The 27874-nt window shown below is 38.9% G+C and overlaps 1 protein-coding gene across 1 annotated transcript in view; it reads right to left on the bottom strand.

Annotated features, from left to right (window-relative positions):
• Window positions 1-27874, bottom strand: part of DLG1 (discs large MAGUK scaffold protein 1) — a 331865-nt gene that overhangs the window by 288400 nt on the left and 15591 nt on the right. The window contains exon 4 of the mRNA XM_006156759.3: window positions 20772-20938. Within this exon, the coding sequence (XP_006156821.1) occupies window positions 20772-20938 (167 nt within the window). The remainder of the gene's footprint in view (window positions 1-20771; window positions 20939-27874) is intronic.

The following is a 27874-nucleotide window of genomic DNA, read 5'->3' as shown; positions in this document are numbered from 1 at the left end:
TACAAGATACCAGAATGTGTCACGTGCTCTAAAATCTTCTTTATGTAATCTGTATCTGAAGAACTTGAAATTATCGCACAAAACACTGTGAAAGGTGTCAGGATTTATTCCACAAGAACTCACTGATGCTTCAGATGTTATTTCATTAATCTCTTTTTTCAAGATATAAGGTTGACAGGGAGTCATCTGATGAAATGCTCCACAAAGAGGTTTTCCCGGTATAAATTTAAGTCTGCTTCTCCTTGTTTGCTACAGTTTGGATAACCAAAAAACAACTATCCAAAAAAAAAAAAAAAATTACTGAAAAAATGCAAGCAAACATTTCTTCCTCTAAACCATTTCACCAACTGCAGCCTGCAAAGTAATGACTTTCTCAGGCAGTAATGAATGGAATATTCCATGTGGTATTTTTGAGAAGGGGAGCAGGAAGAACAAAATGCAATAATTTAAAATATTATCTCTAAAGCTTACTTTTTATTTCTTTACTAAAGGAATAATTAAATAACCTTTTACCAATGAAACCAGATTTTAACTTTAGTGCCTTAGTAAAGCTATTTTATCTACCCCCTCACTCCCCCACCCCCCCAAAAAAAAACAAAAAAGATAGTTATAACTGTACCATTTCAAACTCATCAAGAAGTCTTCATTTTAAACCCAGAAATCGCCTAGCAGCCTAACTTTGTGAACTCTTGTCTTATCCTTAAGATCACAGGGAATATAGGTAGGCTATATGAGGCACAGGGATACAATTGGCTTTCAGTCTCAAAAGCTTCCAAGCCATACTCCCCTATAAAAATACACATAGTAAGCAATTTGTTCCCACAATCTTGCCTCAGTCTACAGATCCCATTGATGACCTGAAATTCAAGTAACTGAACTGATCCTTCACACCCCACTCCTATTTCTAATATTCCAATTATACCTGGGCTGCAACAACTTTCATACTAAACCAAGTTTCACTGTTAGGGCTAAGAGAAAGAATTAATACACACATCCCACCAATCAAATAGCAAACATCATCATTTTTGTTTTTACTATTACTGACACGTAGTAGAAGACAGCTTTCTGTTTAAAGTATAATAGAATATACTTGAGACAAGTCCAGTGAGACTTTACAGTGAACAGTCGACTGGGGCTTTTGTGCGAGGAATAAGTGAAATAATACATGCACAGCACCTGGAATAATACAGCCCAATCACACCAGAGTTTATGCTAATAGAGTAATTTAGAATGGGACCCCTAGGAAGCCTCAGGATGGTGCTGTTCATAAGGAAAACACACACACACACACACACACACACACACACACACACACACACACACGGAATTTGAGAAGATTACAGGGTTGTCATTTTCAGACTCTCCTACCAATCTCCAGGAGAAGAGTGAGAGTAGTTGGTGCTGGAGATCAAATTCTATAAAAATCCTTAACTGGGACCAGCAGATGGCATAATGGTTACATCACTAGACTCCCACATAGTTGAACGTGGTTCAAGTCCCAGACCTGGTAGCTTAAAACTCACACCAGGTGCACGTGGACATGCATGCCCAACATCCTAAGAGGAGAATGGAGGAGAAAAAATTGTAGTGTGGCCATTTCCCCTGGGGGGTAATTTATTGCTTTCTATCTCTCTCTCTGGCAAGTGCACGTGCCCTATAACAAACATCTCCCTTTAAAAAAAGAAAAAAAAGAAACACTTCAGTAGGATTTGATACATTTTGTTTTTCGTTCCTAAACATCTATTTATTTAATTGTTATGATTATCAAGCCACTGAGTCCAGGACTGGAACTGTAGTTAGCCAAGTGGAAATCCAGTGCCTTAACCATCACGCCACCTGCCAGGCCAATGTGATGCGCTTTTGAGCTTACAAATATATCTACATGTTGGGAGGGAGGGCTGGGTATCTCAACTCCACCAAGACAGAAGCTCCTATACTCTGGAACCCTTCCACTATAGATCTCTTCATCTAGCTCTTCTTCTGCACTCTTTATAATAAATAGTCTTTATAACAAACTGGTTAAGGTGTTTCCTTGAGTTCTGGGAGCCACTCTAGCAAATTAAGTGAACCCAAGGAAGGGTTTGTGGGGAATCCTGATTTACAGTTTATCAGTCAGAAGTATAGGTAACAACCTACTACATACATACCTGATTTTATTTGTATTCTGATTTATTGTACTTTGCAGAGTTTGCCTTTTTTTTTTTTTTATTTTAATGAAGGTTTGAGGCAACTCAACATCAAACAAGTCGACTGGTGCCATTTTCCCAACAAAATGTGCCCATTTCACATTTCTGTGTCACATTTTGGTAATTTCTCATAGTATTTCAAACTTTTTCATTATTATCATATCCATTATGGTAATCTGTGATCTCTAATGTTAATATTTTATTGTTTTGAGGTGCCACAAATGATACCAACATAGGTTACTCACTTTTTTTTTTTTTGGAGAGTTTTTTGCTATAGGGTGCGTGCACTCACCAGAAAGACACGAGACAGACAGAAAGCGAGGAATCACCCCCAGGGGGGATGGCCCCGCCACAATCCCTTCTCCTCCATTCTCCTCTCGGGACCTTGGGCACACATGCACACGCGCCTGGCATGAGTTTAAGCCATCAGGTCCAGGACTCGAACCGTGGTCAACTACACAGGAGTCCAGCGACGTAGCCATTACGTCATCTGCTAGTCCCATAGGTTACTTACTTTAATCAATAAATATGTGCGTTCTTGACTGCTCTACTGACCAGCCACTCCCCTGTCTCTCTTCTTCTCCTCTGGTCTCCCTATTCTCTGAGATACAGCAATATTGAAATTAGGCCACTTAATAATCCTACGATGAACTCTTAAGTGTTCAAGTAAAAGGAAGAATCACATATATCTTATATCTTACTGTCTTTTTTTTTTTTAAGTTTATTATTTTACTTCTTTCATAAGGGAGAGAGCAATGAGAGTGTGCACAAGAGAAAGACATGCACCCACACAAGGTCTCCTGACACCACAATCCATTCCTCGAGGCTCCCAGCCAGCCAGGGTCATGAGGATGCACATGCACATCCCTAACGTTTCAGGTGGACCCAGGCTCCTATCCCATCGGCCACAAGGCTCCAGCAATGCAGAACTATGCAGTATTACCTACCCCAGCACAGCAGGGCCTCTATCATTTTAAAACAAGAGCTAGTGTACATAAGTGTACATAATCATTGGACTCCTACATGGTTGAACGTGGTTCAAGTCCCAGACTTGGTAGCTTAAAACTCACACCAGGTACGCATGGACATGCATGCCCAACATCCTAAGAGGAGAATGGAGGAGAAAAAATGGCAGTGAGAAACGCATGCCAAAAGCCAAGATACGTCAAAAGCTAGGTTCTTGCCCCAGATTAACCAAATTTTGAATGCAAAAGAAAAGTTCTTAAAAGTAAAAGTGCAGGACCAGTAAACAGTGTGCAATGGTTATGTAGTCAGACTCCCATGTAGTCAACTGGTCGGAGTCCTGGACCTGGCATCTTCAAACTTACGCTGTGAACGTGTGTATGCATGCCACAAATCCCTAGAGAATGGAGAAGGGATTGAGGCAGTGTGGCCATCCCCACTGGAAGGTGATTTCTCACTTTCTGTCTCTGTCTCTGTCTCTCCAGCAAGCGCACATGCCCTGTAGTAAAAATCTCTCTTAAAAAGAAAAGCAAAAGTGCTACTTCAGTAATGATAGGAAATGAAACAGCTTTATGGCTGACATAAGAGAAAAATTTGGTGGTATATAATACGAGCAACTTCAAAAGAACTTTAGAAGAACCATTATTAATCTTTTGATAATGGTAAATTATTTCAGGCACTTAAGACAATTAACAGGGCCAGCCCACACAGTGGAGGTTAAGGAGTCCACATGGCTCACTGTGAAGTTCAAGATAGGACTTGAAGGTCATGATGGGCATATATGTGCATGTGTGCCCAGAATCCCAAGGGACTGGAGGAGAGGGGACTGTGGCATACACTTTGAGGGAGAAAAGAGTGCTATTTCTCACTTTTTCACTCTCTGGTGAGTGCACATGCCCTACAACAAAAAATAAATAAAAAAATAAAGAGGATAGAGTGGGAATTTTTAAGAGCACACAAGATATCACTCTAATATCAAAGAATATGATATGTATAGATATAGAGCAATCGAAATTATCTAAATGATGAGTGACTAAAAGTGTCACATAAAACTCATAATTCAAAACTAATTCAGGAGTGTCTTTTAGGAGAACATAAATCTAGGGGCTGACAGGTGGTGTGTGGTTAAGGATGCTGGACTCCCCCATGGTTGACTGCAGTTCAAGTCCCGGACCTAGCGGCTTGCTTTCTCACTTTCTCGCTTTCTCATTTGCTTGCTCTGTCCCCCTCTAGTCGAATTAAAAGTAAATAAAGTTAAATAAAATAATTCTTAAAAAAAAAAAAAGGAGAATATAAATCTAAAACCACTGTTGCAAAGCTAGGCTTTAACACAGAATTTTATTTTCTCAGCAACTATGTAATATTTGCTGAGCAGCCTCCTAAATTAACAGCTTGGCATATATGGCAGATGTTTCACTTTTCTCATAACTTTTCATAACATTTCAGTTCCATTTCAAAGTTATTGATTTTGGGGATATATCCTTTCATTCTACCACTAGCAACTATCACTTAAACATTGAATAAGACTCTCACAATATAAACAAAAAATTATTAATTACATAATGATGAGTGTAAAGTAGCAGCAGATGAATCATGAAGCAATAGTATAGTTCATATGATACTGACAAAGAGGCGCTGCCGTGTGACAAATGCCTAAAAAAATTTACAATTCACTTTGTACACCTACCAGCTTTGATCTGAATGAAATTTTAAATTATAAAGCGTTGCCCAGAAATTCTACATTATTTCAAATTTGGTACATTTCACTGTTTTATAATGCACCATTTAAAAATCAGAATTAAATGACATACCACTAACCTGGGGGCAGAGAGGAAATTCATACTAGAGTCTCTATGAGATACTGTCTCTGAAAGATAGAGATATGCTACTAGAAAAATAGTAGAAAGAAAAATAAGAACTCCGAGGAAACAAAAGCAATAGAAAAAGGAGCCAAGTCACAATACATAAGACTCAATTATTTTGAAGGCAGTAACTTCAAACTTACAACAACTCATGAAGTTGTGCTGTGATTCAGTCAGCTATTTCTAAAGTACATGGCAAGAATGGAGAAGTGAGGTCTGCCTCAGGGATGTATAACTGTAGGACAGATGGCACCAAAGATAAGACATGTTCCTTAATTTGATTTTGGACTGATAATAGCACTGTAAAAATAAAAACACTGGTATCAATTTTAAACTTCCTTAGCCTGACAACTGCGTACTACATGTTTTTAGAAATGTTCCTATAAAATGACAACTTTTTTAAACAAAAATATCCTTGTTCTTAGGAACACCTGCTGAAGTATTTCAGGGTAAAAGTTCATGTCTGCTAACTGCTCTCAAGTGGGTCAACGCAAAAAAAAAAAAAATTCATTTATTTGTGTGTGTGTGTAAAGGAATCATGAAAATGTGACAAAATGGCTTTTTACATTTTTTTAATTTTTCTGTAGACTTAAGGGGTTTTTTTTTTGTTTGTTTTTTTTACAAAATAAACTTTTCTTTTTAAGAGGTTTTTGCTATAGGGCAAACTCACACACCAGAAAGACAGAGACAGAAAAGCAAGAAATCACTCCCCAGGGGGGATGGCCACGCTGCAACCCCTTCTCGGGATTCTGGGCATGTATGCACTCGTGCCGGGCATGAGTTTAAGCTACCGGGTCCTGGACTTGAATTGCGGTTGACTATATGGGAGTCCAGCGACATAGCCATTACACCAACTGCTGGTCCCACAAAATAAACTTTTTAAAAAAGAAAGACTAGGGGCCAGCCAGGAGGTAGCGTGGTGGTTGAGGTGCTGGACTCCCACATGGTCTACTGAGGTTCAAGTCCCAGACGTGGCAGCTTGTTCCCTCTCTCCCTCTCTCTCTCTCTCTCTCTGCTGAGTACACATGCCCTATAGCAAACTTGAAATAAATAAATAAATAAATAAATAAAAATAATAATTTTGAGAGATTTTTGCTGTAGGGCATGTATACTCACCAGAGACAGACAGACAGACAGAAAGTGAGATATCACACATACACCTCCCAGGGGGATGGTCATGCTCCAAACCCTTCTCTTCTATTCTCCTCTCAGGATCTTGGGCATGCATGTACTATCTCCTGGCCTGAGTTTTAAGCCGCCAGGTCTGGGATTGGAACCATGGGTTGACTACATCCCTTGGGATCTTAGGCACACATGTAATATGCTTGGCATGAGTTTTAGGCCACCAGATCTGGGACTCAAACCATGGTCAACTACCTCTCTCTCACTGTCTGTCTGTCTGTCTGTCTGTCTCCCTCTACCTCTAGCAAGTTCACGTGTCATACAGCAAAAACATTAAGAAAGAAAAAAGTGGAAAAAGGAGGCAAGCAGTTTTTTTAAAAAAAGAATAAAACAAATGAGATTGTTCTTTAAAATAATGTTTTCCCTTTTATTTATTTATTTTTTTTTTTTGCAAATAGGTTAGTTTATACCTCTGTTTAGTAAAAAGGGGGAATGAAGAAAGAGGGAGAAAATTGTTTCAGAAGAAAATTACAGTGCACTAGATTCTAGCTTTGTCCACACTATAAGATCTTCTGTGAATCAATAAAATGGGGGGAAAAAAGTTTAGTATGGAAGGAGAGAGGGGAAAGGGAAAGGAAAAAAATGGGTAAAAGTATGCTTAACTGACAAAAAATGAGAAGCTATTTGCTGATGATAATGTATACAGTAATATCCTTGTTGACTGACATGCATGGTTTTTGTTTTGAAAAAAGAAATGTATACTGTAAAGATGTGATAAGATGCAAATTTAAATAAATAAATACATCTTAAAAAAGAAAAATATGTTTTCCTTTCTCGTTCTTCCTAAATGCACAACAAACAGGAAATTCTCAATCTATTTAAACAGTATTTAATTCTATTATTCAAAGGGAAAAAAGACAGTAAAAAACTGTGTATATGGGGGCCAGCAGGTGGCGTGTAGGTTAATGTACAGGATCCCACATGATCAACACCACAGTTTGACTCCTGGACCTACCAATTTGAGAAAAATTCTTGGTGCATGTGCATTGTGTCCAGAATCCCATGAGAAGAATAGAGGAAAAAAGACTGCAGCATAGCCATCTCTCCTAGAGGTATTGATTTCTTGCTTTCTCTCTTTCTTTTAATCTCTGTTCTGTCCACTGAGCACACATGCCCAACAGCAAATTTAAAAAAAAAGAAAAAATACTACATTTAAAAAAAAATTACAGGCCTACAGGTGGCATAGTGGTTAAGGTAGCTGGATCCCACATGGCTGACGGCATAGTTCAAATCTCAGACCCAAGTGACTTCAAAATCATCCCGGGCACATGTGTGCCCAAAATCTTGAAAGCAGAATGGAGAAAATGGGATGCATGTAGCAAATCTTCCCTGAGGGGGTGGGGGAGGTTCCTCATTTTCTCTCTCTCTCTCTCTCTCTCTCTCTCTCTCTTTCTATCTGACTCTGGTGAGTGCATATGTACTATGGCAAAAATCTAAAAAAGAAAACAAAAAAGAGAAAGAAATTAAAGTAGGAGTTTATTTTGCTGCAAAAATTTTCTCAAATCCATGTAAGCATTTTTCATAATATGCATTTTCCATGAACTTTTTGAAGACCTTTCCTATCGGGTCATCAGAAAAGTCCTAACGCACAGAAAAATACATCATGATTTTTCCAGTGACCCAATATATTACCAGCTCATGGCAGAAACTGACAACTAAAAACCTTAAAATTGATGGAAACTTTATTCATCTAATACTCAAGTCTTAAGAGTTTTTATATAAAACAGTAGTTTTCTTCAAGCTTTTTTTTTTTCCCAGGTATTTGCCACAGGACATGCATGCTCACCAGAAAAAGAGAAAGAGAGAGAGTACAAACAAGAAAAAAATCAACCCCCAAAGAGGATAGCTACACTGTAACCCTTTTTCTTCCATTCTCCTGGGATTTTGGACATACGTGTACATGTGATTTTCAAATCGCCAGGTCCAGGACTTGAACCACAGTCAGCCATGTGGAAGACCAGTGCCTTAACCATTATACCATCTACTGGCCCTTGTCAAGCTTTCTTTTAAGAAAAATACAAGTGGGACCAGCAGTTAGCATAATGGCTATGTCACTGGACTCCCATGAAGTCAACCACAGTTCGAGTCCCAGACCTGGCAGCTTAAACTCATGCCAGGTGCATGTGCATGTGTGCTCAAGATTCCAAGAGGAAGACAGAGAGAAGGGATTGCGGTGTGGCCATACCCCCCCCACCCCCGGGGGGGATTTCTCACCTTCTATCTCTCTCTGATTTTCTGGTGAGTACATGCACTCTATAGCAAAAACCTCTCAAGAAAAAGAAAAATGCAAGCATGTTGAACTAAATAAAATGGGCCAGCAGGTGGCAGGGTATAAGACACTCTATCTCTCCACATGCACTCTATGGCAAAAACCTAAAAAAAAAAAGAAAGAAAGAAAGAAAGAAAATAAATTATGCAAAATAATTTTTGTATTTTTTAGTGAAAGTTTTAAAGTCTAAATATGAAAAAAAATGCCCTGTTTCAGAGAAGAGATTAAAAGAAATCGTATTTTAAATCAGTCTCATACCAGTCATCAGAAAAAGATCTTAGAATTAACTCCCAAGTTTCATAAGGGCTCAAATCCAGTTAAATAACTGGCTTTCTCATTCACTAAAGCAGTATGTAATCATAAAAATTAGAAATAAGTTAAATGGCTACCAAAAATGACAAATATCCATTAGGAAATACTAGCCAGCAGATAAGAATGTAACAGATACAGGACCAGCAGTTAGCGTAATGGCTATGTCGCTGGACTCCCACGTAGTCGACCGCAGTTTGCATCCTGGACCTGGTGGCTTAAACTCACGCCGGGCGCATGTGCATGCGTGCCCAAGATCCCGAGAGGAGAAGAAGAAGCAATTGTGGCCTTGCCATCACCCCTGGGGGGTGATTTCTTCCTTTCTATCTTTCTGTCTCTCTCTGGCGAGCACACGCACCCAAAAGCAAAAACCTCTCAAAAAAAAAAAAAAAAAGAATGTAATAGATATGAAAAGGTATCTACAGCATAATTAAGATATGCTCAATCACAAAGCTGAAAAAGCATAAGCTAAAAACAGCATGTTAGTATAACATGATGTGTCAGGTTCTTAAAAATTAATACCAAATAGGGATCAGCAGATGGCATAATGGTTATTTGCTGGACTCCCACATGGCCGACTGGGATTCAAGTGCTGGATCCACTGGCTTAAAACTCACGCCAGGCATGTCTGCATGAGTGTTCAAATTCCCAAGAGGAGAGTGGAGAAGGGATTGAGGCATGGTCATTCCCCCGGGGGGGTGATTTCTCATTTTTCTATCTCTCTGGAGACAGCACGTGTCCTATAAAGATGCATGGGAAGAAGTGGTAGATTATAAATTATTATATATATTATAAATTATTTGAGCAGCCAGAATTTATTTGAGCAGCCACTGCTCCAGTGAAAGAGAGAGAGGTATTTTTTGACCAGGTCTTGCCACTAAAATACCTTGCCCAGTCTCCCAGTTAAGCTACAATGTGAGGCACAGGCTTCAGTGGCCTGCCTGTTTATGTTAATCTAGGAATGGAACCTCAGCTTCCTATGTGACCCTAGCCTTTAGGAGCAGAGCCCTACTGCTTGTACCAAAGGAGGTGTGGCTTTTTTTAAACCTATTTTTTAAGTTTAATTTTATTCATTTTCCCCATTTAATAATTGACCACAGAGAGACAGAGAGAGGAAAGTGAGAAAGTCAATTGCCAAGTCCAGGACTCAAACCACAGTAGGCCACATGGGAGCCCAGCGCCTTAACTGCCAAGCACCTGCTGACACCATAAAATAAAAAACATCTGGGGCCAGCCCACAGTGTGATGGTTAAGGTACTGGACCAACAAAGTCAATCCTGCAGTTTGAGTCCTGGACCTGTAAGCTTGAGAAACAGCAGGACACGTGAGTACACATGTCCAAATCCCAGAAGGAGGGAGAAATGAAGGAGAAGGGAGTACAGCATGACCATCTTCCATGGGGACAGTGAAGTGAGGCACTTTATCACTTTCTTTCTCTTCTCTCTTTTCAGCAAGCATATACCCTCTGATAAATTAAAAAAAAAAAAAAATCAGTCTGGAAGCCTGTAGTTCTGTATTTCTAGTCCCAGTATTTCTACATGATAATACTGTAGCTTGGGCAGTTAACAACATCCCTGAGCTACAGCTTGCAAAATTCTAAAGTGAATATAAATTCCAAGTATTAAGAACCAAAATCTAGCTTACTCCATATGTGTTAGGAAGCTACAGCAAGAATAAATCACACTCCTCTGACAACCCAAATCATTATAATTTATGTGAATACACCTTTTTAAACTACGCAGTTTAATAATAACAGGGTAATCATTATATTGGGTCATCAAGTCATGACGCATTCTTGCATAGAAAACACGTCATAACTTTTCCAACAACCCAATAATTCACTCTTGTGGAATATGTGAGTTTTTTAAGAAAGGAAAGGAAAACATATTATATTGGTTTTAATATATTAATACCCTAACATATTTAGACCAGCACTATTTCTATAATGTCTGGAGTAATCTGAGATCTAAAAGAGTAATAACTGAATGAACTGTAAACACTGAATAAATAAAAAATATCTCAGTCCACAGTGGTAACTTTTTTTTTTTTTTTTTTTGGAGAGGTTTTTGCTATAGGGCGCATGCGTTCGCCAGATAGACAGAGAGAGACAGAGAGACAGAAAGCGAGAAATCACCCCCCAGGGGGGATGGTCACGCTGCAATCCCATCTCCTCCATTCTCCTCTCGGGATCTTGGGCACGCATGCACACGCGGCCGGCGTGAGTTTTAAGCTACCAGGTCCGGGACGTGAACTACGGTCAGCTACATGGGAGTCCAGCGACATAGCCATTACACTAACTGCTGGTCCCTACAGTGGTAACTTTTTAAAGAGAGAGTGAGCAAAGTGGGTAAAACTTCTTAGACAGCTTTGCAGAAGACTATTGCAAAAACTCTACTCTGAAAATTGGCTTTAAAAGAAAATAATAAAAAAAAAAAGCTGTCTTTTTTGAAGGAACAAAGATTCATTCCTAGTTGATAGGGAAAGGTACTCTTTAACAGAAGAATGCCAATTTATTAACACAAATGGAATGATAAAGTTAGGAGGTAAATCAACATTCTGAAATTTTGAATATAAAAACTGAGTTGGCAAAGACCAGGGGGTGAAAATTTATTCAACATGAGGTGCCAAAGTGGTACCCTATCCGTACTTCTAACTGCAAAAAGAAAAACATACTTTTATAAAGGAAGATCTGAAGGTCACCACCATTAAGTAATCAAATAGCACAAGTTCAACAACTTGATAGTGTGTGCTCTCTGACGTGATACAATAAATCACTATAAAGTCTGTTTACCAAAACGAGTTCAACCAACCTTTACACCTAACTTCCTGTTATCAGAAAGGTAGAACTTTAAATAACATGAGGAAACAAACTAGACAAATAAAGAATGTGTGGTATTCTACTACACAACTAGCACGTCTCTTTAACTAGTTCATGCCATTTTTCAAAGGACTATTCTACCAGATTACAAAAGACTAGAGCCACCTGATCTTCACAGCTGTCTCTCATCCTGAGCAGCCCGAGCAACAACTCATGCCTTTGGCTGCCTATCTACATCTCGTCCTCTCACGTTCTCAACTCGGGGTTTCCTGCTAACTAACCACAAAACCAGACACCACTAATCCCTGCGCACACTGATAGACAACCTTGCAGTGTGGGAGGAAAATACAGACCACTAGAAGGCAGTAGACAAGGTGTTTCCCTTTCTGTCCTTTGACTGAGAGCCCTGTGATGCGGTATGCATGGCTTCTTGGGAATGCAATACCAAGTACCAGAAATCCCTTACACTTCATGGCAGAAAGCTTCCTTGTTCAGTTCATCCCTGGGCATCCATGGGGGATTACATCCAGGATTCCCCCTTCCTCACCAGGTAGAAAACAAAATCTTCAGATGCTCAAGTCTCTTACATCAGGGGCCCCCCAAGCCCTGGGCCTGTTAGAAACCAGGCTACACAGCTGGAGGTGAGTGACGGTTAAGCAAAGTGCATGAAGCTTTATCTGTATTAACCGCGCTTCCCACTGCTTCCATTACTGCCTGAGCCCCATCTCCTGTCAGACCAGTGGCTGCATTAGATTCTCACAGGAGCCCAGATGAGACTGTCTAGTTGCATGAAACCAGCTCAAGGTTTCCATCCATGCTGCATTATGAGTTGTATAATTATTTCATTATGTATTACAAAGTAGTGATAGAAATAAAGTGCATAAGAAGAAATGTGCTTGAATCATACCAAACCACCCCCCTAACAGCCCGTCCATGGAAAAATTGTCTTCCCCATAACCAGTCCTTGGTGTCAAAAGGTTGGCAATTGATGTCTTAAATAAAATGACAAGAGTATCTGTAGGTAACCTACACTTATGCATATCCTCCCATATATTTTAAATCATCTCTAGATTACTTATCATACCTAACACAATATAAATGCTATGTAAATAGCTGTTATGCCATATTGTTTAGGGAATAATAACCCCAAAGTCATCAGTACACACACAACCCCACTGGAGGGCTAACTACACAGAACACATTAGCAACAATGTAACATTGTCTATCCATGACTTGCAGAATAATGAACAAGGTTCACTATGAATCTTGGCAGAATCTTTTTTCTTTTTCCGTAAGTTTATTATATTTCTTCCGTGAGAGTGAGGTTCTTCCGTGAGAGTGAGGGAGACTGAGTGGAGGAAGTGGGGAGAGAAAGGAATTCCAAAAAGAATCTTCATATCACAATTCTATTCCCTGGTTCAGCCAGCCAGCCACACATACATGCCTGGTGCATACACAGAGACCTCAGGACATGGACATGGGACCTTCCCTTATGGCCCAAGAACTGTGTTACTGAGCCACCATAGCTATTTTTTTTAAAGTCCAACAAGACAGACAGGTGACAATTCTGAAAATGGATTAGAGAGAAAACTACACAATTATTCCTAATTTTCTTAGGTATGAAAGTGGTACTAACAGTTACATAGGAGAATATCTAACTGTTCTTACTCTTAGGAGATATATGAAAGTTTTAAAGTTTAAGCGCATGATGGCTGCAGCTGATTTTCAAATAGTTCCAAAAAATACAATATACTCATAAAAAGTATGACAAAATGTTAGCAACTGATGCCTGTGTATAGATATTTGTTGAATTTATTCTTTCAATTTTACAGGAACTCTGGAATTTGTAATAAAAAAAGGAATCACCTTTAGCTCACCACTTTAATTACAATATATAAAGAACCACATCACTTACTTTATCTGAAAATGACACACCCAAGTATATCTGTATGATTCTGCATGATTCTGTTAAAATGAGAGAAAACTAATCTATATGTTAAAACTCAGGATGGTTCTCTGGAAAAGGAAAAAATAATAGTAAATAGGAAAGGCGCAGGGAGACTTCTGGAGTACTGGCATATTTGTTTAACTGAGATAAAATGGACATGATACAAAATTCACCAAAATGTTTTTAAATTTTATCTTTTATGAACAAGAGAGACAGAAGGGGACAGAAAGAGACAGGCAACTTGAACAAGATCCCCATGCCACAACCTACCACTAAACCCAGACTATGGGCACACATACACCCAGCATGTCCGGTGAGTCCTGCAGACAAAAACTCTGAACCCTCCCAAGTAGGTCACCTTCAAAGAGGAAGGAGTTACTGCTGTGCCACCTTCTGCCCTCCTTGCCAAATTTTAAAATGTACAAGCAAGTGGTTTTCAGTATGTTCATAGAGTTGTACAACTATGATCGTTATCTAATTCCAGACTCATTAGCAGTCATTCTGTCTTCTTGACCTGGTATATGCACAATGTATTCACAATGAACACACCAACCAGGTCAAGAAGAACACAGGTGACTGCTAATTCATCAGGAAATTCGTTTATGGTTGTGCGCTTGATCTATTACTATTTTACAGTACGTATGCTCCACAACCTGATAAACCTGTAAGTTGAAAGTATCTTTTTAAATTTTTCTATTTAGGTCTTTGTCACAGGGCATGTGTACTTGACAGAGAAAGAGAGGGAAACTGAGAAACCACCCGCCGGGGGGATGTCCACACCACAATCCCTTCTCCTTCATTCTCCTCTTGGGATTTCAGGCATACACATACACATGCCGCATGATTTTCAAGCTACCCAAACCACAGTTGGCCATGTGGGAATCTAACATTTTAACCACCACACCACCTGCTGGCCCTATATGGAAAATCTCTTAGGGCAAAACTGCATTTGACATACCTAACCTACGGAACATGAGAGTTTAGTCTACTCCACCTTAATCATTCTCAGAACACTTATATAATAAGCCTATTGTTGGGACAAAACCACCTGGCAACACAGTACACTGAAAAATATCAGATTTTTACCCTCATGATCACATGGTTAGCTGGGGGCTGCAGCTCACTGCCACTACCCAGCAACACAAAAGAGTCATACTGCATATCATACAGAAATTCAAATTTCTAAGTATGGTTTCTCTTCTATTGCTTTAGTATCATCATAAAATTTTAAAATCATAAGCTCTATGGAAATTGATCTCAAATACTTTTTGCCAGAATAACCCTCGAACAGTAAGTCAGGGACCTTCTGTAATTCAATAATTTTTTAAGCGAATGTTTGGAGGACTTCATTGGGATTAAACCTGATGGACTGAATATTTTAAATCTGCCTCCTAAAATTCTACTAAAGTCAAAGTAGATGAATTATTTTGAAATATTAGATCACGTGGGCAGAGAGACAGGGAAAGGAAATATTTCCCTATACAACTTAGTCAGATAATTTTCCTCCCCCACACCCGCCTTGAGATAACTGAAATGCTGAAAAACAGAGACCTGTAGGTAACAGGCACAACTAGAAACCAGAGTACTACTGAAAACAGACTAAGAGTGTATTCTTTCAGACATACATAATCTCATGTATTTTTTCCTTACAAAGTTGTACTATACCTCCTTGTAAGTAACCTGTTCTCATTCACTTAACCTATAACAGATACACGAAATGCATTTTCATACCTGCGATTCTATCTTGCATTAAATGGCTATAATAATAATGTGTTTATCTAATTTCTTACTGGAAATCATTTAAGCTATTTTCCTTGGTTTTAACAATATATACAATGCTACAATAAACATCCCTGCACATATGTTTAATAATTTATGTGATTAAATTGGTAGCATATAATGAATCAAAGAATATCAAAGTATAGTGCCAGGAAGTCTTCCAAAATTATTGTACTACCTACCATATTCTCACCTTCCAACTACGTAAGTGTGTTTCCTCACATTTAATTATCTTTAACAATCCAATTCAATGAGTTAAAAGTATTGTCATTTTCGGGGCTGGTAAGTGGCATGGTGGTGAAGGGTGGGCTGCCTCATGGGTGACCGCAGTTTGAGTCCCGGATCTGGTGGCTTGCTCTCTCGTGCTCTCTCACGCGCACTCTCTCTCATACTCTGTCCCTCTCTGGTCAAATTAAAATCAGTAAGTAAGTTAAATAAAATAATTAAAAAAAAAACTTTTTTGAATTGTCATTTTCAATTTAATTTGCAATTTAAAAAAATGATACTGGGGGACTAGCAGGTAGTATGGTGGTTAAGGCACTGATTTCTATACGGCTGACTGCAGTTCGGGTCTTGGACCCAAAAACTTGAAAATCACAACAAATAAATAGATAAGTAAGTAAATGTATTTTGTATGCTTTAAAAAATTATTATTATTCAATTTGACAAGAGAGACAGAGACAGCAAGAGGAGAGTGAAAAAGTAAACTGCCAATTCTGGGATTCGACCATGTAGAAGTCCAACACCCTAACCACCATACCACCTGCCAGCCCCAAATAAATGTTTCAAAATTTTAAAAATTTAAAAAGTAATGTTGGAGCCAGACAGTGGCACGGTGGTTAAGGTAACTGGATCCAACACGGCTGGCTGTGCAGTTTGAATCCAGACCTGGTAGCTTTAGAAAAACATTGGGCGTGAGTTGGGTACATACACACCCAAAATCCCAAAGAAGGGAAAAATGGAGAAGGGATTGCAGCATGACCATTTCCCATTGTGGATGCTTTTTCATCACCCTCCTCTCCAGCAAGCACACGCCCTATGGCAAATTAGAAAAGACCGTGAAGTTGAGCATCTTTCTATGGGTTAACTGGTGCATGTGTATTTATTTTTCTCCAAATTGCATTTTCACACTCTCTGGTCACTTTCCTACTTAATGCTGGCTCTTTTCTTAGTGATATATAAGAAAATCCGTTTTCATCTATAAGGCAAATTTTCTTATTCTAGGATATCATTTTTCTTGGTTGTTGTACCAAGACATGGAAGTTCTACAATCAAAATTTAAACTATCAAAGTTGAAATCCACAAAGAAATCTACAATTCTTAATTCTTTTTCTTTTTTTGGAGAGGTTTTTGCTATAGGACACATGCGCTCGCCAGACAGAGACAGAGACAGAGAGATAGAAAGAAGGAAATCACCCCCTCAGGGGGGATGGCCATGCCTCAATCCCTTCTCCTCCATTCTCCTCTTGGGCCTGGCATGAGTTTAAGCCACCAGGTCTGGAGCTCAAACCGTGATCGGCTACATGGGAGTTCAGCAACATAGCCATAACGCTAACTGCTGGTCCCAACAATTCTTAATTCTTTATTCAACATTTTTAATTCTTTCTTTCAATTTTTGCGCCACATTTTTTGGGGTGTCATACTTAGGAAAACTTTCCCTAATCAAAATCACAAAAAACTATTTTTTTATGGATTCTTTTTTTAAAGCACTGAACTGTTGCTCTACTCAACTGTTGCTGTGAAAGATAGGATAGTGTATCCTTTTCTATTGCAATGTCCCATTAAGTCAGAGAATTTCTTCTAGTCTTTTATCTTAGCTTTCTTTCAGTCATTTTTTTCCCCTTACAATCATTAAAAGCATAGGACAGCCAAGCGGTACAGGTGTAATTCAACACTGTAGGATGCTGAGGCTGTTATGGGAAGGTCCTGCATTTAACACCGCAGAAAGCTGAGGCTGTTACGTGAGGGTCCTGAATTCGTGTGTCAAGGTCTCTGGGTATGCCAGGGGGAGAGAACAGTGGTATGCCAACCCTACTGGAAGTGTCTCCCTTTCTGTCTCTCTCCCTCTTTCTCTACCTTTTTTTTCCTCCCTCAAGGAAGAAATTAATAAAATTTTTAAAATTAAAAAATAGGGGCCAGCAGATGGCATACCATTTATGACACTGGACTCTCACATGGCCAATGGTGGTTCAGGTCCTGGGCCCAGTGGCTTCAAAATCACACAGGACACCTGTGAATGCATGCCCAAGATCCCAAGAGGTGAACAGAGGAAAAGGGATTGCTGTGTGGCGTGGTCATCGCACCCTCGGGGGTGATTTATCACTATCTCTGTCTCTCTCTTTCCGGTGAGCACATACATCCTAAGGCAAAAATCTCTTTAAAGAAAAAAAAAATAAAGCAATTAATTCTTGTTTCAGAATACAATTGTTTTGATAAAAAAATGACATGCACTACTGATTTTTTAAAATAGAGAAAAGTACAAAAAAGGTTCTCATCGCCTTGAAACAAGCATTAATATTAAACAAACATTATTCCCAAACATCTCACTAGCTAGTATATGCTCAAAGTAGAAGACACACATACTGGGACCAGCAGTTGGTGCAATGGCTATGTCGCTGGATTCCCATGTACTCGACAGCGATTCACATCCCGGACCTGGTGGCTTAAAACTCACGTCGGGTGCGTGTGCATGCGTGCCCAAGATCTCGAGAGGAGAATGGAGGAGAAGGGATTGCAGCGTGGCCATCCCCCCAGGGGGATGATTTCTCGCTTCCTGTCTCTCTGTCTGTCTCTGTCTGGCGAGTACATGCACTCTATGCCAAAAACCGCTCCAAAAAAAAAAGAAAAAGAAAAAAAAGACACACATACCAAACTAATCATGTCACTTTAAAGATAAATGGTATTAACTTTACATCAGAAGAAATACAATAAAGTTTTGATGTAACAAAGTAACTGAAAAACAGTTTATGGCAAGAGTTATTAATAGATCACTACCAACTATCAAATAATAATTTAAAAAATGGCACCAATAGACCACTAGCATGTGAGGAAGACCGGTTCAGTTCTGTACTCACCTGCACTGGCCACACCCGGAAGCACAGGACTGTAGCCCTGGCTAGCTCGGAGGCTGGGACGGAGGATCACAAAAGTGAAACCCCACCTATTTCTCTCTCACCCCTTTCCCATCCTGCATGCATGTGCACTCTCTCTCATTCTCTTTAACACGAGGGGAAAAAAAAAAAAAAACAAAAACTGGATAGATGCTTTAAAAGGCAAAGATTTGTGAGGAAGGCAGATGTTGTAATGGTTATGTAGCTGGACTCCCATGTAGTTTGACCATAGTTCAAGCCCGGGATCTAGCAGCTTAAATCTCACTCCAGGTGTGCGTGAGTGTGTGCCCAAAGTCCCAAGAAGAGAATGGAGGAGAGGAATTGTGGTGTGGCCTGTACCCCTGGTGGGTTATTTCTCGCTTTCTGTCTCTCTGTCTCTCCAGAGAGCGCATGCGCCCTTTAGCAAAAATCTCTCTCTTAAAAAAAAAAAAAGAAATTAAATTCCTAAACATTACGGGTTTTGTTCATTTTAACTGTCATCCATCAGTGTTTTTTAAACTAATATTTTCAAACTAACATTTGTCAGGTATTGTTATCTCTGCAAAACAACACATCCTATTAACTGACTAGCTCATCCAGCTTTAACACATAGATTTTTTTCCCCCATGATTTAAAAAATCTGGCACTAGATGAGTACATCCCAATGTTCCCCTTAAAGTCCATCTGTGAATGGATACAGATTTCAAATATTACTAGAGTATTTCCCATGTGCCCAATGTCTAGGTAACTGGTCTGGTTAGGGATACCTTACTACATTCTCACATGGCAAAAAAAGGAGCAAGCTAAAAAGTTAAACATTGCTGGACCAACAAGTGGCGTGGAGGTTAAGGCAGTTGGATCCCACGTGGCCAACGTCACTGTTCAAGTTCTGGATCCCGTGGCTTCAAAAACACACTAGGCACATATGTGTATGTGCCCAACATCTTGAAAGAATGGTGAAGGGGACTGAGGCATGGTCAAAACCGAGGGTAGGGCATGGGGGTAGGGGTGATTTTTTCACTCTCCTAGCCTCTGGCAAGGGCATGCACCCTATAGCAAAAAACTAAAAACAAAATTAAAAATAAACACTGCACAAAACTTCTTTAAAGAGTCCTTAATCCCATTAACAAAGGGAGGAGCCCTCATGACCTAATCACTTCTTAAAGGTCCTGTCTCTTAGTATCATCACAACAGTAACGCCTGAATTTTGGAAGGGACACATTCAAACCACAGCAATAACTGATTACAGACATTTTGAAAGTTCATTTGAAATAAAGGCCCTAAGTGCACTATGATAAAAGGAAGTGCTGTATCAACTAAAGAAGGGCGTGGAGATAGAAATGTATCAACTAAAGAAGGGCGTGGAGATAGAAATAAAACGAAGAGTAAAGAAGAATCTATAAGCAATATAACACTAGTCTCTCTAACCCAAGAAACAGAAGGTGAGACCAGGATTAGTAAAGAGAACTATATATTGGGTGTTAAGACACCTGAAAACCAGAGGTAGACCTGCCCAAACTGGCTGAATAAACTGGGTTAAATTATTTCCTTCTCAATCTGTTTTCTCATCTTTAAAATGAAGGCGAGGGATCAGATATGCTCTAATTCTTCCTACTCCAAAATTCTATTTTTTATGTTACTTTATATAAAAAGAATAATCTAAGGTAAAACTGTCTACTTATCTAGTTGTTGCCTACTACTTCTCTTACGTATTATTCACCAAACAAATGCTGATTCAATTTCCCAGGCACGATCTAGTACCACCTCAAAAGGACTAGAATCAAATTCAGACAGTCACTTCCAAACACCTACTGCTTTTCAGGCAGAATTCTCATAAAATGTTTCACATCACTGTTACACCATATCCAACTCAACTGATAACAGTACAGCACAATAAAAAAAAAAAAAAAAAAAAAGAGCATTACTAAGACACAGTTACGAAATGAAAAAGAAAGAGTTTTAACTATCCTTAAGGTTTATCCAGCTTCAAGACAAGAAACAGAGACTCCTTGGGATAAACAGGTAACTAGACAACTCAGAATCACAACCTATATTGTAATTCCAGGAAAGAAACTCAAAACAAAACCATCTTTTCAAGATACAATTTTTATTTTAATTATCATGCAGATGAGGCCCAGCATGCTATGCATGTTTTAACAGTCTAAAATAAGTATTTTAGACCTCAAATCACTCACATTTTAAAAAAGAGGTAGCAGAAATTTTGAGCATTTCTTTTCAAAAAAATATTTTAACCCCATTCTCTTATTCCATTTCTACAAAATATCTATTTTAATAAAATGAAAAAACTTAGTAGCCCAAATAAACTGATCACTGAAAAACAGCTTCAGAAAAAATTTTCATCTTACCTCTATACTAGGACTAAGGCTGCTTGGCAGTGTTTCGGAAGTCACAGTAGTGCTTGGAAGGCTGGAAATTTCCCAGGTATTTACAGGCTGAATTGGTTCAGACTGCTTTGAACGATCTATACATTTTGGATTATCCAGTAAGGTCACTTCATAAAATTCTTGAATATCTAGAGGTGAATAAAGAAAAATAAAAATTCAAAAGTATTTCTATTTTCTAATTAAACTATGTAATACTAAACAACATTAAGTCTAAGGCAAAATTTTCTCATTTTTTTAAGATTCAATCATATCAGACTCTGCAGGGCACAGTGTAAGTAAAAGTCACAGGTGTTTACACTTCAAAGTCTGCGCTTGGTTCAAATTTCAGCACCATTGCCAGTCAGCTACATGAACAGGTAAATTACTTAGCCTCTGATAAACTGCTTCTTACTGTGTGGCAGGGTCGAGTGTAATCAAGTACCTAGCACAAAAGAGTATAATAGCCTTCTAATAAACGGTAGCTAGACTTACTATAAATTCTGCAGATATGAGTCATTACTGAGGTTTCATACCTACTTTTACCACCAATATACAGGCTGGGAATGTAAACCCCTCAAGTGGTTTTAACTGTCACTCTATTCAAAGTAAAACTTTTTTTAAAAAGCTGTTTAGATAAAAATCATAGAACTACAAGGGCTTTTAGATATCCTACATCTGAATATTTTATTTTATATTTATTTATTTACTTAAGGTTTTACCACAGGGTACATGCATTTGCTGGAGAGACAGAGGGAAAGTAAGAAATTATCCCCTAAGGGAGATAACTGTGGCCTTGCCACAATTCCTTCTCCTCTATTCTCCTCCTGGGATTTTGGGCATGCATGCACACACTCATGGTGTGCGTTTCAAGTTGCCAGGTCCAGGACTCACACTGTGGTCAGCCATGTGGGAGTCAAGCACCGTAACCTCTACATCACCTGCTAGCCCCCGGTCTGAATATTTTAAAACACTGATTAAATATTCTACATAATTTTAGAAACAACTAGTTAAAGGCAAGACAAAACCCTAAAAGAAACCATAAATTTACTTATAGTAGCAGAGGATAATTTAAAAAACCAATTACCTTCCTATTAGCTGGAATATGAACTTGGTATGCTAACACTAGTTATTCACACTGTTCGGAAGCTCTGAGCGGCAGTAATATAACTCAGATTCAGACTAGTTGTTTATTCACCTACTGATATAATCGTAATTTTTTTTTTTAAAGAGGGGAAATAATTATTTAACAGTAGCGGTGGGCATTACCCTATATAGAATTATACACAATAACTATAAATGATGTTTAGGTAGATAATTTTTACTTTTTGTTTTTGACTATTGCAAAAACATTAGTTTCTTCTTTAAAAAACAAATCTCACAGGATAGTAGAGAAAAAGTAATTTCCTTTCCAATTCTAATAACCAGTGGAGCTATACAACTTTTCAACTCAAGAGCTAATAAAAACTAACGTTTGCACAGTAAGAGCAGTATCAACCTGCCTCACAGAGTGTTAACGACTTTACTAGAGAAACTGTATGTGAAGGTATTTTATAAACCACGAATCACTATATAAAACTGTTCATATCACCATTCACCAGAAGGAAAAAAAAGCTCAAAATCAGTGCATCACCTACAAAGTGTTCTTGCCAAAAATTGTTTAATTCCAATCTCAGTCAAGTTTCTGAAGTTTCTTTCTTCAGAAAAAGAAAAAGACAGAGAAATAGGCACACTCAATGGGGCCCTCGGGCTCCCGTCCACCTCAAGCCTTAGCCAGTCCCAGGTTATGAGCACAAGCGTGCCTGGCATGTTCAAGGAGGCCCCCAGACACCAATCCAGCCCCTTCCCTGTGGGCTGGCCTCGGAGCTGCATCACTGCCACACCACTATCGAGCCCCTTCCCTGTGGGCTGGCCTCAGAGCTGCATCACTGCCACACCACTATCCAACCCCTAAATTGAGCCTTTAGAGCCAGTTTCTAGTCCACAGGAAATACAAGGCAGAGAGGAACAAATTTAATGACACCAAGAGCACAACAGCAAGCAAAGGAAAAAAAAAAAAAATCAAGGAAGCATTCTACAAAATTGAACTGGTCTCTTTAGAAAGTCAGTATCAGGAAAGGGAAAATAAGTTATTTGGAAGTAAGGATTGCTCTATATAACTAAAGTGAAAAATACCAGGTATATAATAATTGCAATGTCTGAGGCTTAAAAGCAATGGTTTGGTGGGGAGGAAAAAGGTAGCGAAAAACATATTTATAAAAGGCATTGTGAGAACCTTTGAAAAATTTGATTATGGACTACCCTCCAGAAAACAGAGAATAACTTTTTATTTAGAAAATACATGTGGAAGGATTTACATCTTCTGTAGGACACATATTTTTATATATGCAAGAGATATATATTTAAAGACATATCTACCTTTCTATACACACAGAGAAGTATCTCCTACCAAAAAAACAAAAACAAACCAGAGTTCCTATATAGTACTATGCCTCCAAGAGCACTAAATCAGTGCTGAATAGCTGGTTAGTGACTGATCTCTCAAGATAAGGAGCCCACAGTGCTATGACAATTTGATTACATTTTTAATTATTGTAAGTCAAGTTTCAAACCTGACACTGAACTACAGCCAGCCACATGGGATAGAAACTCCCTTAACCACAAGGCCACAGGGTCAGCCCTAAACCCTAAATTTCTATATAATCTTCTATTCTAAAATTAAAAAAAAGATTAGCTTTCAGTAACATCTGATGAAACAAAATTCTGATACATTCTACAACATGGATGAATCAACCTTGAAGGCATTATGCTAAGTAAAACAAGTCAGACAAAAGGACAACTAGTGTATGATCACACATATGTGAGGCATCTAGAATAGTCAAATTCAGAGAGACAGAAAGTTGAACAGTGGCCGCCAGGGGCCGGAGAAGGGAGAATTACTGCTGAATGAGTACAGAATTTGAGTTGGAGATAATGAAAAGGTTCTAGGGACCAGCAGTTGGCATAATGGCTATGTTGTTGGACTCCCATGTAGTTGACCACAGTTCAAGTTCTGGACCTCGTGGCTTAAACTCACACTGGGCACATGTGCATGCGTGCCCAAGATCCCAAGAAGAGAATCGAGGAGAAGGGATCACGGAGTGGCCATCCCCCAGGGGGTGATTTCTCGCTGTCTCTCTCTGGCTTTCTGGTGAGAGCACGTATCCTACAGCAAAAGCCTGTCCAAAAAAAAAAAAAGGTTCTGAAAATGGATAATGGTGATGGATGCACAAGAATACCACGGAGCTTAATGCCACTAAACTGTATACTTAAAAATGGTTAAAATGATAAATTTTATGTAACATATAACTTACTACAATAAAAAAATATATATAGGCAGCCAACAGTCTGAGGCCATGGTGGCATGTACCAGTAAGCCCAGCTCCCATGAATGCTGAGACAGGACAACCACGACATGGTGAGACTCTGTCAAAAACAGGGGAAAAAAAAAAAGCCACTCACATACATGCAGGTATGTGCATGTTCATGCACACGCACACGGATACTGAGTGACAGTCCTGGGGCACTCTTAAACAAGTAAAATGCATGGGGTTTAATATGTGGGCTTTTGTAATATCTGCTATTTGTGTTTTTTACTGACGTCAAGGTAACTGATGTCAGATAATGCTCAACTTAAAAAGTATGAAAATATTTCTGGCAATAAACATGCAGTGTAATGAAGTCTTGGATACAACAGTTGTCACAATTATCATCACTTTCCTTAAAATATGGAGGTGTACATCTCCCTAATCTTGACCCATATTCTATCTTGACATTCTAAACATTCCATAGTTCATAAATTTTATTTCATTTATCACATTTTTAAAAGAATTAACTTTTTATTTATTTATTTAAATTTGACCAGAGTGAGTGAGAGAGAGAAAGCAGGTCCAGGACTCAAACCTCCATTGGACATGTGGGACCCTTAACCACCACGCCACCTGCTGGCCCTGCATTTATCACAGTTTTTAAATATTTTGCCAGTGGCACATGGGCTCATAGAGACAGACAGATGGAAAGGGAGAGGGAAAAAGCACCCCCCATGGGATGTGGCCACACCACAATCACTTCTCTTCCATTTCTCTTCCTTGTCAGGATTTTTGGACACACATGTGCATGTGCCCAGCATGTTTTTCAAGTTGCCAGCGCCAGATTTAAACCACACAGTTGGTCATGTGGAAAATGGCTTCCTTAACCAGTAGGTCATGAGGCCAGACACATCGCTTCATCTTCGGGGAACCCCCAAGACTACAGTGATAAACAACATAACACTTTTTAAAACTACTTTCTCATTAAAATAAAAATTTCTTCAATTATGTCAGCTGAATTTTCAAGTGAATGGTCTGATTTAAAAATGCATCCTTTTGGGGCCAGCAGGCGACATAGTGGTTAAGGCACAGGATTCCACATGGCTGACCACAACTCAAATCCTGGACCGGGCAGCTTGCTTTCTCACTTTCCCTCTCTCTGTATCTCTCTGGTCAATTAAAAAATAATAATAAATAAAACTAAAATAAATTAATTCTTGTTTTAAAAAAAAGAAACCCTTCTAAAAGAAAAAATGTATACATAGAATGAGCTTTTCTTTTAAGTCCAAAGAACCTGTATTTTATATTTCCCATGTAATCAGTAGCCCATAGACTTTATAGTTAATCTTCATTATATGTCAAGAACATTATTATCACTGAGCATAACTATAAAGATTTAGCTACAAAAGAGGTTAGATTCTCATTGTGACAAGTATTTCTTTTATTTTTAAAATAATTATTTTATTTAACTTTATTTATTTAATCAGAGACAGACAGAGCAAGAGAGAAAGAGAGAGGGAAAGTGAGAAGGCAAGCTACCAGGTCCGGGACTCAAACCACGGTCAGCCATGTGGGAGTCCAGTGCCCTCAATCACACTACTTGCCGGCCCCATGACAAGGTAAATATTTCCACAAGATGACATTCTAGGATTCAAAATAATACTTTTTACCTTGTCTTTAAATTCTTCTAAAGTGGGGACTATAAAACTGCGTGCCATAAGGTTCCTAGTCTAAAGTAAAACAGAAGTCACTTCACAAATAGAAGTGATAAATACCAGATGTACCAATCTCTCATGTTTCCTGAAAATCTATTTAACATGCCGAAGTTTGAAAATAAATGTTGTTCTCAGAAGAACAACGCCATGAATATAAAGAATTAATCCATTTACTCTGAACAAGTAAGGTATTCAACAGATCAATACTAAAAGAGTGACCAAGTTTTGGAAGAGGAATAGAAGAATTAAAAGGGGGAGACATGACAATAATCTCTTTGGGAGAGGATCAGTAGGTGGTGTAATGGTTACATCACTGGACTCCCAAATAGTCAACCGTGGTTCAAGTCCTAGTTGTGGCGGCTTGAAACTCTCGCCCAGTGCGTGCACAGGTGTGCCCAAAATCTCAAGAAGAGAATGGAGGAGAAGGAACTGTAGCATGGCCATCCCCTCTGGCAGGGTGACTTCTAGCTTTCTGTCTCTCTCTCTCTCTGCCTCTTTAGTGAGCACATACACCCTACAGCAAAAATCCCTCAAAAATAAAATAATGTCTTTGGAAGACAGTGAAAATTGAGAAGGAAAAAAAAAATCACACAACACCTAAAGTTTTCCAATTAAAAAACCTAGGGACCAGCAATGATGAAATGGTTACATTACTGAACTTCTACACTGTGGACTCTGGTTCATTTTGGACTCAGGTGCTTGAAACTCAGACGGGGTGCATGCATATATGTGCCCAAAATTCCAAGAGGAGTGGAAGAGAAGAGACTGCAGTGTGGCCTTCCCTCCTGAGGGGTGATTTCTCGCTTTCTGTCTCTGTCTCTCCAGTGAGTGCACACACCCAACAGCAAAATATTCTCTTTAAAAAAAAAAAAAAAACTAAAAAAGTTTTTTTAAAGAATTATTTTGTTTTTGGGACCAGTAGTTGGCATAATAGCTATGTCACTGGACTCCCATGGAGTCGACCATGGTTCGAGCCCCGGATTCGGTGCCTTAAATTCACACCAAGTGCGTGTGCATGCATGCCCAAGAGGAAAATGAAGAAAGGACTGTGGAGTGGCCATCCCTCCTGGGGGGTGATTTCTCGCTTTCTGTCTCTCTGTCTTTCTGGCAAGCACACGTGCCCTATAGCAACAACAAAAAAAAACTCTCAAAAAAAATTATTTTACTTTTAATTTTATTTATTGGTATCATTTTTCAATTTGACCAGAGAGAGATAGAGAGAAAGAGAAAGTAAGAAAGCAAGTCAGGACTCAAACGGGGGTCAGTCATGTGGGAGTGAGTACCTTAACTACCACACCACCTGCTGGTCCCAAAAGGTAGGTTTGGCCCCAAAAGGTAGGTTTTTAATAACAATTTGATGACTACAGTTTGGGATGTTCTGGAAGCTTAAGCATATATTTTATTTATTTTAATTTCTATTACTAAACATGTGTTCAAAAATGTTAACCACTCCTTTATAGACAATAAAAATTCATCAATTTTTATTTATATAAATCATTGCATATGTGTGTTTAATACATACAGTTTGTTATAGTTTGATATTATTATATAAATTATATCAGTAATAAGGGCTATACACTATCCCCCCAAAACAGGCAATTCTAACTGTCAGTCCACCCACTAAGCTACACAAATAAAAACTGAGAAAAGATTGTTCCCTCAGGCAGTCTTGTGTCTCTCCTGACATAAGCATCTTGCTGTATCTTACCATGACTAGTATGATACTACAGTTATGTTTTTAATACAAAAAGTCACTTAAATGGACACCAACTACTCTGTCTTATGCTCAACTAAAGAAACAATTCTCCCCCCCTTTTTTTTTGAAGAGGTTTTTGCTATCTGGGCACATGCACTCGCCAGAAAGACAGAGACAGAGAGACAGAAAGCAAGAAATCAACCCCTGGGGGGGATGGCCATGCACATACACACACCCAGGTCTAGACTCAAACCGCAGTTGACTACATGGGAGTCCAGTGACATAGCCATTACGCCCACTGCTGGTCCCAGAAACAATCCCTTTCCAATA

The sequence above is a fragment of the Tupaia chinensis genome, unplaced genomic scaffold (assembly GCF_000334495.1).
Source record: "Tupaia chinensis unplaced genomic scaffold, TupChi_1.0 Scaffold000515_1, whole genome shotgun sequence".
Classification (NCBI taxonomy): Eukaryota; Metazoa; Chordata; class Mammalia; order Scandentia; family Tupaiidae; genus Tupaia; species Tupaia belangeri.
Note: the sequence above shows the minus strand (reverse complement) of the source record. Positions and strands in the feature narration are given on the sequence as shown.